We start from the raw sequence: 16,081 nt of genomic DNA on the forward strand, positions 1-16,081 counted from the left end.
TTCAAAAACAGCTTGTGGCTCTCTTCAAATGCCTTGGATGATAGAATGGAGGATGGAGCAGTGCCCCATCAACTCAAGTTGCTCCCCTTTTGCCCCCTCTTGACTGCCTCTTCATTATTCTTAGCAGGCAGCCTAGAGGTGGCAGGCTGTTAGCCAAGTAGCTCTTCATGTTGGCTTTGTTTAACTCTGCACTACAAGCAAACACATCCCTCCCTACCACAGAAGAAGATTTTTACTTAGTTGCTGTAGTCCAGTTTTCCAATTTTAGTATATGTGCTGCTGAAGCGAACACTAGTTGCTGTAGTTGCTTAGGCTGGGAACCATGGCTCCTTCTGAGACCCTGATTGGTCAAATAGATCTGTAAGAATCTATTGACCATGTCTACCAACCTTTCTTCTTTACCAGGGAGGATGGGTGGAAAGAAAAATGACCAATCGTTGACTCTCTCAGATGGAGAAAAATTGATGGCTAACAAAGCACCAATTAAATTGTGTACAAGCTATGTAAAAGTTTTGTTTTTCCAGATTCAGAATCCTGTACAATGCGCTTAAGATTCATAGATTCATTACTTCTGATTTCACTTATTCACAATTCATCATCTGCATGTTAGGAGAGGAAGAGGAGGAATGAACATACTGGCCTGCTGCCACACAATCATCAGCTTTCCAGAACTGTGACTATGTGGGGAGGAAGGGTGTGTGGTGGCTGAGTTTCACAGTGCCCATCTCACCTGCTTGGCCAGGGAACTCACAAAGTAGTTCCCATTTGCTGCAGTGTGAGTTTCCCAGGTTAAGCAGGCAAGGGCGGGGGAAGGGGGCTGCTGCAGTGAGACTCATCTAGCAGTGTTGCAGTCAAGCAAGGAACCATTTGCAACTCTCCCTGCAAATGGGAGAAGTGGGCTCTGTTGGCCTACCAGTCCAATCCTGGAGGCTGCTACCCCCTTCTTCAGATATTTGTAGATTCCTGTGCTGTTCCCAGGAATGGAATTCCTATCTATGTCAGAGTTCTGTTGCAGAATAAATCCATTGTGGTTTTCCACATATCCTCTTTTGACTCAGAACATGTCACCCTTCTTCTACAAACCCAAAATTAAGCAAGGTCCCCCCCCCCTCCCAGTTTGTAAAAGGGGAAAGTCTGGAGAGGAGAATCCATGCAAGTATGTGTCTCACGGTGAATTCTTACTGCTGCAGAATGAAGAGAGAAACTTATCTTAATGTGAGCGGGGAAAATACTGTCCTTCAGCCTTTTCTATGGCTCTGAGAAGTTGAAAGAGAAGGGTGGTAAATGGTAACTTCTTCAGTAACTCAGTTGTTGCCCATAATATGTTCTTAAGAAAAATACGGCTTACCTAAGGCTGCAGTCGCACACACTAAATAATGCACTTTCAGTGCACTTTCCAACTGGATTTTGTGAGCTCACACAATAAAATCCAGTTTGAAAGTGGATTGAAAGTGCATTATGTAGTGTGTGTGATTGCAGCCTAGTAGTCACATCCAGGGGTGGAATTCTAGCAGGAGCTCCTTTGCATATTAGGCCACACACACTTGATGTAGCCAGTCCTCCAAGAGCTTACAAAAAAAGAGCCTTGTAAGCTCTTGGAGGATTGGCTACATCATGGGTGTGTGGTCTAATATGCAAAAGATTCCCTGCTAGAATTCCACCCCAGTTCACATCTCCCTACAAAATTCAGTTGTGTTTCCCAGCCAGTGCAACAATGTTAATTTGTTCACCTTATCAGGAGGCCTTTATTCCTATGGGTTCTTATCATCCCAATGGGTGTCTGACTGTCAGCAGGAAGATGCAGACTCCAATATGTTGCTGATATGAATTAAGCAGTTTATTGAAAGGTACTACTCCATAATCTCTATAAAAGGCAAGCCGTATTGCTGATTACTTACCTCACCTTTCATTGGCTGAGCCGTGTGTCGCTCAGTCTCAACTGAGAGCAACTGCACCCTCCTGCCTCAGGATGGACGAGGATTGGGCCTCCGAGGAAGCTGCCTTCACATCCTATTGGCCCATCCCACCAAGTCCCCCATTCTTACACTGCACTCACTTTTCCCTCAGTGACTATTGCTAGGCAACCATAGTATTCCAAGTTTTGTTCTGTAAGTAGATGTTGGGGGGAGAGGCCCTTTCCAGGTCTGTTTTGGCCTTTGAGGGAGAACTCATTGGGGCCAGTCCAGACTAGGGTTTGCCAGCTTCAGGCTAGTGGGAAATTCCTGGAGATTTCGTGGTGAAGTCTAAGGAAGCCAGAGTTTGGAGAGGGAAGAGGCCTCAGCTGAATATAATGCCAGCTGAATATAATGCCATCCACCCTCCAAAGCAGCTCTTTTCTTCATGTGGAGAGAGATCCGTTGTCTGAAATTCAGTTGTGATAACCAAGAGATCTTCAGGCTCCACCTGGCAGTTTGGCTTCCAGTGTTCATTCTAAGCTGAATTAGTGTGAGCTCGCTAACAGTTTTTTAGGCTCATATCTCATGCATTTTTGTCTTAGCTCAGAAAAAAATGGCCCCAGAGCAAACTAATTTATGCAGTAGCTCATACTTTAAATGCCAATAGCTCACAAAGTAGATTTTTTTGCCTACAAGAGGGAATGTTGTTGGCTACCATAGGCCTGGCAGCACTCTCTGGGAGACAATGCCACCTGACTGGCATGACTTAACTAGACCTGGCTGCTTGCTACTGTTCAGCAGCAGCCCCCCGATGACAGCCATGTGGCATAGTAGTTAGTGCTTCAGAACATGATCTGCCAGACCCAGGTTCTTGCTGGGGAAGCTTACTGGGTGATTTTGGACCAGTCACAAATCATGCCACAAGCATATGCTGATGCTAAAAGCTGCAAGGCTAAATATAACAGGAAAAGGCTGCTTTGGCGGGGAGGGTGGGATATAAATCTAATCTAATCAAATTAAAAGGTGGCAACAACACACTGCAGATGAAAAGAATGATCGTCATCATGCTATGATGCTACAGCAAATTGACGCTGAGTGCCCAAGGCCAGGGTACTCACCCAGGACCTTTTTCTAGAGCCCACTGTATTCATTTTCACAACACTATTCGCACTATAAAAACAAATTGCAAACTGTTATTGCAAGCTCTGTAGTAAAAGGATAGGTTCCATTAGGTTGGCATCTGCATCGGAATTGTTATTCCCCTTTTGTACAAATGCCTTCTTCTGCAGTGATGCAAAGGGGAAGGATTGGAATAAACCCAGAATTAGTTGGCTCCACCTACTGTTGATCCTGCCTCCAGCTGTTATTGACCATCTTGCTCTCTGCCCACCATCCTTGAGAGGTATCAACAACCTCTAACAGAATAGAATCTATTTTTGTATCTGTCCCAAGCTACAGGGGCACATGGGTGGGGCTGGTCAATGGTTCTTTCCTCAAATTGTTAATCTCCATTTCAGTGGGGTGCTGATTTTGTAATTAAGGCATATTATTGGCACATAGTCTCATCATCTAAGTGATGATTGAATAGCACTGTGCTGAAGCATGGAATAGCACTGTGCTGAAGTGACTCCCTTTTTCATGATACGTATGCAAGGACAGCTGTGAATTTGCTGTTTTAAAGTTGCTGAACAAGTTTGTGTTGTCAGGTTCTTCCTTGTTTTTGTGTATGGAAGTGCAGGATCTGTGGAGAATAGCTGAAAGCTAAAGGTTTCTCTCTGCATGCTAAAGACAGAAGGACTGTCTGTTGAATGATTTTTACAGTGAAACAAGTTAATTGTTTGGCAAGTGTAAATTAAAACACACAAAAAAGGATGCTAATTACTTGCCAAAAATTTTAAGCCTGCTGAGAAGTGCTACCTTGTTTACTCTGAGTATCCTCTTGACATCAGCATGGGGTTACTCATAATTAGATGCACATGTGTAAATACAATGATTAGATAGTCCCCCATAAACATAATTATCATATCTTCCAACAAAAAAAAAGAGTTGATGAAGATGGTCTCTAGCCCTGTGGGGGTTTTGTTAAGATAAAAACCCGACAATCTGCATGCCTTCATTCTACATGGGTAAACAATGAAGTATTAGAACATAATGGGCCCATGCAGTCCCCAGTGAAATGATTGGTGGTTGCACAGTGATTCTGTTTCGTGGATTGAGCCCAGTTATTTCTGAACTGCATCATAATAGCAGAGGTCAATTACAATGATGACTCCTTAGAGAGTATTAAAATAAGGATATACTTTTTTCACCACACTTAGCATCTCTTCTGTAAAGTTACAACAGCTTGTTGATGTCTAATGTCTTGAGTATTTCCAGGTTGTTCGGGTATTAGTCTTATATTAATGCAGTACGGTTATAATAAATTAACCTAACTGCTATATTCTAGTATAACTTGCAAAATGTATCCCTCTTGGGGTTTTTTTCCTTGGAAAATTTCCAAAGACTTACTATAAAACCGGGAATATTATCTAATTAGTCATAATGAAGTTGGTTGCTGCTTAATTTAGTATACAGTTTGTGGGCATCTTTTCTTACCCTCTTGGGACTATCAAACCATATCTGTTCAAGAAAACTGTTTGGCAAAAGGAGAAGAAGCAGTTGTGCATGAATTTGGCAAGTCAGATAAGCAAAACAGTTGCCTGCAAAACTAATTTCATTTTGTGTACTAACATGAATCCCCTTCCCATTTGTGCATTTCGGGAAATGAGGGAAGGTTTATACATTGTCTTTGGAAACTGGGAGTGGTCTCTTTTGTTGATTTTTTTTTACCTGTTATGTATGCATAAATTCGGGTTGGTGTGCTGTTGTTCAGAGAGCCTGACTGTCCCTTTAAAAGTTCTGAAAGAGTGGGAAAAAATTCAGCAGCTGCTGAGAATTCAATGAGTCTCAGCTGTAATCCTCATTAGGGTGGAAGGAGGGTATGGTAAGTCATATCTCAAACTGTGGCCTGGAAACTCCCGAGGGATCTGCAAGGGTTGTCCACAGTTCCTGTGCAGGATCAGTGAACCGCTCTTATGGCCACCTAGATAATGTCAAAATGGAATGGGAACTGGGACTCTCTGCCTTATAGAAAGGGAGAGTGGAATTGGTTTCTTCCTCTTTCAGACAGCAAAAACTCATAGAGCTTGCCAATACCTGCAACTTTCTTATTACCACAAAAAATATACTGATTGGCTGCTGTGTGGCTATAGACTATCCCTAGGAATACTCATTCAATTAACAGTATCAAGGATGTTTAGTTTTAATTGTGGCATCATTTCTGGAAGGAGGATGTAGCAGAGAGCAGCAGAGAATGATATTAGAGTTACCAGATTCAACTCAGTAAATACCTGGGTATTTGGGTGTGGAACCTGGAGACTTTTCCATTCCCTAAAATAAATAAATAAATAAATAAATATTTAGTAGTGCAGTTCCCCTGGATACAGTCTTCATTTCCTCATCCTCTTTGTTTACCTTTAAAGGGTTCTGGGGACTTTGGGGGTGTAGCCAGGAGACTTTCCCATTCCCTAAAACAAATAAAACTACAGTAGTGCAGTTCTCCTGAATACAATCTCCATTTCCTCATCCCTGAGTAGCTGGCTGCACTTCCACTAAATGAAAGTGAACATGTGTACACACACTCACAAAGCAGCCAAAATAAATATAATTTGCAAGCATACACTTTGTGATCTCATTGGAGCAATTTACTCATGGGAGTGGCTGAATGTAACCATCTGCTGTATTTTTAGCAGCTTCTTCAGAGTAACACAGGGAACAAAAGGAATGTAAACCAAATTGAAGGACTGGACTCTGTTCCTTTCTCACAGATTCACCAGGAACAGCCGTGTGGCTCTGCTGGCTTGCCCTTCCCCTATCTAGCCTTGCTCCTACTGAGATTTAAAGGCACACCTTCCAAGTTTCCAAGCTTCTTCTAGGACTTTGGGGGTGGAAAGGTACATCACAGCTGTTGGGTCAGGGCTTCCCGCACCAACCAGCAGGCTGGCTGTGAGATGGAGCCTACAAAACAAGGGGATCCCCACCAGGACCTGGGGACTGGTAAGCCTAGGGTTAGGGCAGATTACAACAAGAATGTAAGACAATAAGACAGTAATTCAATAATTAAAACAGTCAAGAACAATCTAATTTAAAGCTGGCTTGACTTGGTTAAAGTGCAACAATCTCAAAGCTAGAACTGATGGGCATATGAGATCTAGTCAATGTGGGCTGCCTAGCAATGTAAAATTTCAGTATGATTTTGAGAATGCAAGAGGACAAAAGTCTCCTCTGGTCATGTGTGGCATTCTGCACGCATTTTGAAAAAAGGCTGGCTGGTGTGTGGCAGTGCACATGAGGGAGGAGAGGCCTTCAGGGTTCAATTTTTTTTAAAAAAATAAAAATTGCAGCCCTTGGATTGCTGAAGTTTAAACATTGCTGTACTGACAATGACTGGCAGAAAAACTGGGCAGGAGGCTCATCATTTTCAGTCTCTCACTGGTGTAGTTTATTTATAAACCAGAAGATAGGACCTAGCATCTATAGCTTTGCCATATAAAAAGTCAAGTAACCCAAGAGTTCCACAGAAACTGGAAAGTAGAACCACAATGTCACCATGGAAATATAACGAACAAAATTCACACTATGAAAATTGATTTGGTATTACAAAATTACAAAAGTTTTTAGTAGTTTCACACACAAAGATTATAATTAACACAATACTGCCAACATTAATACAGTTTCCAAAGTCCATTTACTACTGGTTCTCCACATTTCCTCAATCAAAAAGCTATCATAAAGGTAGAATGCCAGCAGGGGGGTGGGGGCTTTTCAGTGTTTTGCACTGAGTGTCACATGTATGACTATCTGCCCACAGGACAGAAGTCTTGGGTATGTGCTCAATGCAAGGAGCTCCTGGTACTCAGGGAACAAGTTTGTACCTTTGAGGCCGAGGTGACTGCCCTGGAGAAGCAAAGATGGTCAGTTGGCACTTGGGGAAGACTCTTGGGGGCGTATTAGATGAGCCCCAGTCTGAACGTGGCAGCCCCGTTGCTGCCAGGCAGTGTGAGGGTCGAGAGGGAACAGGGCAGTGTGCTGAGGATAAGGGGAATGCGCTCTCAGAAGGGACCTCTTCTTCAGTTGGTGAGCGGGAATCCTTTCGCGCCAAGGAACCATCCCTGGGCAGGGGGAGAGGGGGGGGTCTTGGTAGTTGGTGATTCGATCCTTAGGCAGGTAGACAACTGGGTGGCAAAACCACGTACTGACCGTATGGTGACTTGCCTGCCTGGTGCGAAGGCAGCGGACATTACGCATGTAGTAGATAGGCTGATAGAGAGTGCTGGGGAGGAACCAGTGGTCGTGGTGCATGTTGGCACCGACGATGTGGGGAAATGCAGTCGTGAGGTCCTGGAGGAAAAATTTAGGCTGCTAGGCAGGAGACTTAAGGCCAGAACCTCCAAGGTAGCCTTCTCAGAAGTGCTACCTGTTCCACATGCAGGGCAGGAGAGACAGGCACAAATTAGAACTCTCAATGTGTGGATGAGACGATGGTGTAAGGAGGAAGGGTTTAAGTTTGTTAGGCACTGGGATGCTTTCTGGAACAAGTGGAAGCTGTACAAAAGAGAAGGTCTCCACTTGTCCCCAGATGGAACCAGGCTGCTGGTGCTTAAAATCAAAAAGGTGGCAGAGCAGTTTTTAAACTAAACCTTGGGGGACATGAGATGAAAAGTCTCTGGTTCGGGAGGACTCATCTCAAAGAGATGAAGGGCTAGCTGTTACTTTTCTACAGAGTAATGGATCAAAGTTGTCCACTGAGATGGTGACAAACAGAATGGACTGCCTGCCAGAGTCTCAAGGTGGCAGGAGGAAGGTGGCGAGCCTAGTTTGCCTGGGAAATTATAGATGTTTGTACACAAATGCTAGAAGTGTTCAAAGTAAAATTGGTGAGTTTGAATGTTTAGTGTTGGGAGAAAACATAGACATTGTGGGAATTTCAGAAACTTGGTGGAATGAGGAGAATCAGTGGGACACGGTGATTCCTTGATATAAGTTATATCGGAAGGATAGGGAGGGAAGGGTTGGAGGTGGGGTGGCTCTGTATGTCAGAGAGGGCATACGGTCCAGTAAGACTGAGGTCAGAGAATTAGATTTCCTTATAGAAATGCTTTGGGTTGAAATAGAGGGCCCAAAAGGAAATTTAACTATGGGAGTTTGTTATCGCCCACCAAATCAAAAGAGAGAGGACGATTATAATATGATGGCAGGATAGCGGCTAAACGTAAAAACTATGTCGTAATAGGTGATTTTAACTACCTGCAGATTGATTGGGTCAATATGTGTTCTGGTCGAGAGAAAGAGATTTTCTTGATGCTCTCAATGACTGTGCTATGGAGCAGATGGTCTCAGAACCTACCAGGGGTGGGGCGATCCTGGATTTGGTCCTAAGTAATGCCCAAGACTTGGTGAGAGATGTAGAAGTGATTGCACTGCTTGGGAGCAGTGACCATATCGTTATTGATTTCACCATTTGTAGAAATAGGGATATAGCAGCGCCGGCCTCACGGCCTCACTGGATCTCTTTATACTCAGTCTCTTCGGGGTATTTTACTTGTTTATTTGATGGAAATAGAATTCTCTTCATAGGGGACCACAGCAGCTTTGTAGTTTTTCCCAAAAAATATAGGCTCTCGAGAACTTTAACTCAAACCACAGATTTATTGTAACACAAAGTCTTTAAACTGGGGATATGGGAGATATTTACACAGGCTAACACGTTGCTCAGTTGTTTCAGGCTTTACAAAAACTTTTTCTTTCTTTTGAGTCTCTTTCAGTTACACAGTTCACAGTTTCCCTATATCTTGCTCTCTCCACCTCTAGCCAAGGTCTGGCCTCTTGGGAATGATGTGCCAAGTCTCACCCCATGACTGGAGCCACTACTGCCAGTCCTCCTGGTGTCTCAGACCCACATCCACTCCCTCAACCACCTCACTAGATCTTCAGAGTTGTCTATAGGTGTCTGTGACCGTTCAGGTCTTGACTGACTCACACTTGTTGCTCACACACAGCCCTCTTGGCTGGTTTTGTCGAGCTTGCAGTCTCTGGAAGACTTTCCCATCACTGTCTCAAGCTCCTTCACAGGATCAGCTGTCCCCTCAGCCTCGGTCAGGCACGAACTGACCCACTCAGTCTCTGTCAGGCCCCAACTCTGACAGACTTCTCTGACAGGCACCAACTCTGTCAGACACCAACTGACTGAACGACTGCCTCAGCAGTTTCTGTCCCTCACAGACTTTCCCTCCCTGAGAGCTCTGAGCACTTTGCCCCCACTCTCAGGTCACCTGACGCAGGCCCTGTGCGTCTTCAGTTTCTGGTTAACCCCTAGCTTTCCGTCACAAGGGAGTTGCCCCAAAAGACCGGCACAACCATGTTTAACTTTAAAAGGGGTAAATTCTCTGAGATAAGGAGGTATGTGAAGAGGAAACTGAAAGGAAAGGTAAATACGGTCAAAACCCTTGGGGAAGCTTGGAGGCTATTTAAAACTACAATCCTAGAAGCTCAGATAAAATATATACCACAAGTTAGGAAAGGCACAAACAGGTATAAGAAAAGGCCTGCATGTTTAACAAACAAAGTAATGGAAGCTGTAAAAGGTAAAAAGGATGCCTTTAAGCGGTGGAAAACCAGTCCAAGTGAGATTAATAAAAGGGAACACAGGCTGTGACAAATCAAATGCAAGACTGTGATCAGGCAGGCAAAAGGGGGCTATGAGGAGCATATTGCAAAAAACATTAAGTCCAACAATAAAAATTTCTTCAAATATATTAGAAGCAGGAAACCAGCCAGGGAGGCAGTGGGGACCTTAGATGACCAAGGGGTCGAAGGATTAATGAAGGAGGATAGGGAAATGGCTGAGAAGCTGAATGTATTTTTTGCCTCCTTCTTCACTGTGGAAGACGAGAAGTGTTTGCCTGCTCCAGAACCACTAATTTTGGAAGGGGTGTTGAAAGGCCTGAGTCAGACTGAGGTGACAAGAGAGGAGGTCCTACAACTGATAGACGAATTAAAAACTAATAAGTCACCAGGTCTGGATGGCATACATCCAAGAGTGCTGAAAGAACTCAAAGTTGAACTTGTGCATCTTCTGACAAAAATCTGTAATCTTTCATTGAAATCTGCCTCCGTTCCTGAGGACTGGAAGGTAGCAAATGTCACCCCCATCTTTAAAAAGGGTTCCAGAGGAGATCCGGGAAATTACAGGCCAGTCAGTCTGACTTCAATACCGGGAAAGTTGGTAGAAACCATTATCAAGGACAGAATGAGTAGGCACATTGATGAACACGGGTTATTGAGGAAGACTCAGCATGGGTTCTGTAAGGGAAGATCTTGCCTCACTAACCTGTTACATTTCTTTGAGGGGGTGAACAAACATGTGGACAAAGGAGACCCGATAGATGTTGTTTACCTTGACTTCCAGAAAGCTTTTGATAAAGTTCCTCATCAAAGGCTCCTTAGAAAGCTCGAGAGTCATGGAGTAAAAGGACAGGTGCTCTTGTGGATCAAAAACTGGCTGATTAATAGGAAGCAGAGAGTGAGTATAAATGGGCAGTTTTCCTGAGGACTGGAAGGTAGCAAATGTCACCCCCATCTTTAAAAAGGGTGTAAGCAGTGAAGTGGCCAAGTTTGCAGATGACACTAAATTGTTCAGGGTGGTGGAATCAGAGAGGATTGTGAGGCACTCCAAAGGGATCTGTTGAGGCTGGGTGAGTGGGCGTCAACGTGGCAGATGAGGTTCAATGTGGCCAAGTGCAAAGTAATGCACATTGGGGCCAAGAATCCCAGCTACAAATACAAGTTGACGGGGTGTGAACTGGCAGAGACTGACCAAGAGAGAGATCTTGGGGTCGTGATCGATAACTCACTCAAAATGTCAAGACAGTTTGCGATTGCAATAAAAAACGCCAACGCCATGCTGGGAATTATTAGGAAGGGAATTGATAACAAATCAGCCAGTATCATAATGCCCCTGTATAAATTGATGGTGCGGTCTCATTTGGAGTACTGTGTGCAGTTCTGGTCGCCGCACCTCAAAAAGGATATTATAGCATAGGCGAAAGTCCAGAAAAGGGCAACTTGAATGATTAAAGGATTGGAACACTTTCCCTATGAAGAAAGGTTGAAACGCTTGGGGCTCTTTAGCTTGGAGAAACGTTGACTGTGGGGTGACATGATAGAAGTTTACAAGATAATGCATGGGATGGAGAAAGTAGAGAAAGAAGTCCTTTTCTCCCTTTCTCACAATACAAGAACTCGTGGGCATTTGATGAAATTGCTGAGCAGTCAGGTTAAAACGGAAGTACTTCTTCACCCAAAGGGTGATTAACATGTGGAATTCACTGCCACAGGAGGTGGTGGCGGCTACAAGCATAGCCAGCTTCAAGAGGGGATTGGATAAAAATATGGAGCAGAGGTCCATCAGTGGCTATTAGCCACAGTTTGTGTGTATATAATTTTTTTTTTGGCCACTGTGTGACACAGAGTGTTGGACTGGATGGGCCATTGGCCTGATCCAACATGGCTTCTCTTATGTGCTAATCCCATCACTTCCACGGGGCTCTTAAAGGTGATAGTGATGTTGCATTTGCCAGTCTTCTGCTACAAATTTCATTTTTGCTGCACAATTCATTGAAATCTATTTAATGGTGGTGACTGCAGTATGCCTCTTTGACAAAGTGATCCACAAGAAACGGAATCAAAGGGTGGCATTCCTGTCATTGGAATATTGGGAGGTTTCCCACTAGATAATTGTAATTATCTTTGAAGATTTATCTCAAGTTAGAACTGGTACAACGTTGTGAGTTACGAATTTTTGTAATTGACATTAGCAGAAGACTGGCAAATGCACCAGCACTACTTTAAGAGCCCTGTGGAAGCGGTGGGATCGAGGAAATATGGAGAACCAGTAGTAAATGGACTTTGGGAAACTGTATTAATTTTGGTAGTATTGTGTTAATTATAATCTTTATGTGTGAAACTACTAAATCTTTTGTAATTTTGTAATACCAAATCAATTTTCATAATGTGAATTTTATATAAAAAGTCAAAGCAGAGCAAACAAGTGAACATTTGGTAGAAGATGTTATTACAAGTAGTTTTTAGCAATGAAACCAATCTATTTGGGGGGGGGGGCCAAGGACCGACTGGCGATTGGGGGTGAGCGATCCCAGAGGCGCACACTAGACTGTGGGGTGCCCCAGGGAGCAGTTCTCTCCCCGATGTTATTCAACATCTATATGCGCCCCCTCGCCCAGATTGCCCGGAGATTTGGGCTGGGTTGCCATCAATACGCAGATGACACCCAGCTCTATCTACTAATGGACGGCCGGCCCGCCTCCGCCCCGGGGAACCTGGACCGGGCTCTGCGGGCTGTTGCAACGTGGCTTAGACTGAGTGGGCTGAAGTTAAATCCAGCGAAGACAGAGGTTCTCCATGTGGGTCGTGGCACTCTGGGGAAGGAAATATCTCTCCCGGCCTTTGACGAGGCGCCGCTAAAGACGGCGCAGCGGGTAAAGAGCCTGGGCGTCTTACTGGAGCCTTCATTATCAATGGAGGCCCAGATAACAGCCACTGCCAAATCAGCCTTCTTCCACCTGAGGCGGGCGAGGCAGCTGGCCCCTTTCCTAGAGCGTCAGGACCTAGCAATGGTGATCCACGCGACGGTCACCTCAAGACTGGACTACTGTAACGCTCTCTACATGGGGCTGCCTCTGTACCGGACCCGGGAGCTGCAGCTAGTGCAGAACGCGGCGGCCAGGCTGTTACTCGGTCTCCCAAGATGGGAGCATATACGGCCGGGGCTGCGCGGACTGCACTGGCTGCCAATCGTATACCGGATCCAGTACAAAGTGCTGGTCATAACCTTTAAAGCCCTATATGGCCAAGGACCGACCTACCTGAGGGACCGTCTCTCCCCATATGAGCCCCAGAGAGCACTGAGGTCAGTGGGGAAAAGCAGACTGAATATCCCTGGGCCAAAAGAAGTTAAACTTCAAAGCACCCGCACTCGGGCCTTTTCCGTTGCGGCCCCACAACTCTGGAACCAACTCCCAGAGGAGGTGCGGGCCCTGCGGAACTTAGACCAGTTCCGCAGGGCCTGCAAGACCGCCCTCTTCAAACAGGCGTTCACCAATAACTGAATTAATGTTTACCGCCAGATTAATAACGTTTACCGCCAGTGTTGATTTAGGAATGTTTTAATTAATTATCGATTATTGACTGATTTTAATGTGAATTTAATGTTTTTATTACTGTATTGTTCACTTGAAGTGTTGTTAGCTGCCCTGAGCCTGCTTCGGCGGGGGAGGGCGGGATATAAATAAAATTTTACTTTACTTTACTTACTTTACTATTTTCTTTTTAAAGCTCACACAAAAATTAGTGAAGCAGCATAAACTCAGTGGGTTGAATCCTGCCAATACCCTTCACTGACTGAAGGACATCTGTCTGCAGAGCGTGACTTTTTTGCCTCCCCATTCTCACCTTTCCATATACAGCAAGATTGATGAGATCCAACTCATTTGGTGCATGTTTGCATTATTGCAGTGAAAAACTATATAATTGGATTATTTTTTAAAAAAAAACCTAGATCTTAAATGTTCATCTTCTCGCTATGCTTATGAATGAAAGCCCTACCACACTGTACTTTGATTCCCCTCTCACCTTTATCATTTATCATTTTATAGGAAGGAAGAATAAAATCACCAGAATTTTAAGAGTTCATTGATGTGATCCTGGAGGTCATTGCAGTGGCTTATATCGGCTGTGTGTTTTAGCATCAGTTATTAATTTGTAGATATCATCAAGTGCAGAAAGTATTTTGCATATCACTGCACACTGACATTAAGCATTTCTTAGAAGCAAGCAATAAGTAGTAGATTTTTAAAATGCTGATGGACATTAATTAACCTTGTTCCAAGTGAGGAGTACATTCTACAAATATACAGACTGTACTACATTTAGAACTCTGATATCCTTCTAGAAAATATTGTTTGTATTAACCTTGCACAGATTTCTGTCCTATTTCTAGCCTATGGTTTCCATATACAGTAAGCAGAAAAAAATCTTTGCAGTAATAAAAATAATACTTTTCTTTAATTTTCAGAACTGACTTATGCCTGGATTTTCAATGAATATCCGTCTTTTGTGCACCAGGATAATCGTCGCTTTGTTTCTCAAGAAACTGGGAATTTGTACATTGCCAAAGTAGAGAAATCTGATGTGGGGAATTATACATGTGTGGTGACAAACACTGTAACCAACAACAGAGTGCAGGGACCTCCTACGCCTTTAATTCTGAGAAATGACGGTAGGATTTCTTGTTCAATTCTGAGTGGGTTTCTCATCCTTTTTTGAGGGTGGGAGAGATAATTATAAAATTCAAGAAACACACTGTTCCCTCTAAGTTGTACAGTCCTGTGAGCAAAAATCTAATTTGTGAATTACTGGCATTAAAGTTGTGAGTGAGCAATTTGGTTGCTGCATAAATTAGTTTGTTCTGGCACCATTTTTTCCTGAGCTAAGACAAAAATGTGTGAGCCAGAGGCTAAAAAACTGAGCTAGCTCACACTAACGCAGCTTAGAGGGAGCACTGCTCACTAGTGTTATATCAGCTTGTAAGCCCATCACTTGTGGCCATACTTGCCTATCACTTGCTGCATGGGTTTGTAAGCCTATCACTTGCTGCACCATCTAGTCTAGCCTTTTTCTACAAGTCACAAGTGTAATGCAGGTTTCTCAGAAAGTTCTCACTTTTGTCTGGAATATATTTATGTTATTCATAGCTTGCCTTTCTCACTGAGACTTAAGGCAAATTGCACAGTGTAAATTGATTGCAGTCAATATGATGGGACATCCAATAAACAATGTAATCAAATTAGGATTGTGGAAATTAAAAATCAAGTAGCAATTTGGAACAAAAAGTAAGTATTTATATGGTATATTAAATGGTGCAAAGATTACGTAATGGGATAATACATACAGTAACAGATAGTGCATACTATACACATTAGTATAGTCCACAGTTTCTTTCCCTTTATTTTATTTTTGTATTGTGTGTGTGTGTGTCTGCACCTGGAAATCATGGTGACCTCTGCTGACCAACCCTTACTGGGGACCTGGAAGATATTCAAAGGGGTGGCTCAATAAAGCCTGCCCCTCTCCTTCCGACTACTGGTATTGCAAGGAGGTCTCCCATCCAAGTACTTGACAGAGTCGACCCTGCATAGCTTCCAAGATCTGACAAGACTGGGCTTGCCTGGGCTATCTAGGGCAGGGCATTTATTTCCTCTTATTAAAACATTCTTCCTGAATCATTGTTATAATAAAGCCCTGCTGCTTTTGTAAAAATGCTCTCCTGAATAATTCAGTATGTGCATGTTGCACCATACCATACTGAATTATTCAGGAAAGCCTTTTTAGAGAAAGATTCAGAGAAAGCATAGCAGCTCTACGCACCACTGGTGAAAGATCACGCTAGCCCTCACAATTCTTATGCGCACATGCTCAAACATGAACACAGGACCTATGTAAATACTGGGTATAGCTTCCATCCCTGTGATTGAGAATTAATGTTCCCAACGGAGGGGATGGAGCCTAGGCATGCATACTGCTCCCACATGCAATGAAGATATGATAGAGGTAAAGGTGCCCAGTGGTTGGTGAAAAATGGGAGGGGCAGTACCATTACGGTCCCTCTCCTCCTGTGTGCAAATTGATCCTATATGCTTATGTGGTGTGTGGGATATGAAAGCAGTAATGTACTGTCAGTGGAGAAAGCCTTTACCATGGGACCTATAATTAGGATATGAATAAGTAACAACATTATTGTTACAGTACTTCACATTTGTATTGCCCTTCAGATTGTTCAAAGAGCTTTGCTACCTTGTTATTTTCAAAAAACATGTGTATTGTAAGTATGAACTCATGGAGTTCTGGATATGTAATACAAGAGCATTCGGAGATCTGAATTTTGTACAGTTGACATTGCTATTCTCATTATGGACCTGTTATTTTCTTCCCTTGCATCCCTGAGAATCATAGCGTTTACTTCAGTCAAAGAAGCCCTGGGACATACTTGATGTAACACTATAAAGTGTGCT

General features: G+C 43.5%; 1 protein-coding gene across 3 annotated transcripts in view; it reads left to right on the forward strand.

Annotated features, from left to right (window-relative positions):
* LOC132572476 (contactin-4) overlaps positions 1 to 16,081 on the forward strand; it is a 706,005-nt gene that overhangs the window by 443,709 nt on the left and 246,215 nt on the right. For all 3 annotated transcript variants that reach the window (XM_060239572.1, XM_060239573.1, XM_060239570.1), the window contains exon 6: positions 14,086 to 14,289. In XM_060239572.1, coding sequence (XP_060095555.1) covers positions 14,086 to 14,289 — 204 coding nt within the window. The remainder of the gene's footprint in view (positions 1 to 14,085; positions 14,290 to 16,081) is intronic.

This window comes from Heteronotia binoei, chromosome 5, assembly GCF_032191835.1.
Source record: "Heteronotia binoei isolate CCM8104 ecotype False Entrance Well chromosome 5, APGP_CSIRO_Hbin_v1, whole genome shotgun sequence".
NCBI lineage: Eukaryota > Metazoa > Chordata > Lepidosauria > Squamata > Gekkonidae > Heteronotia > Heteronotia binoei.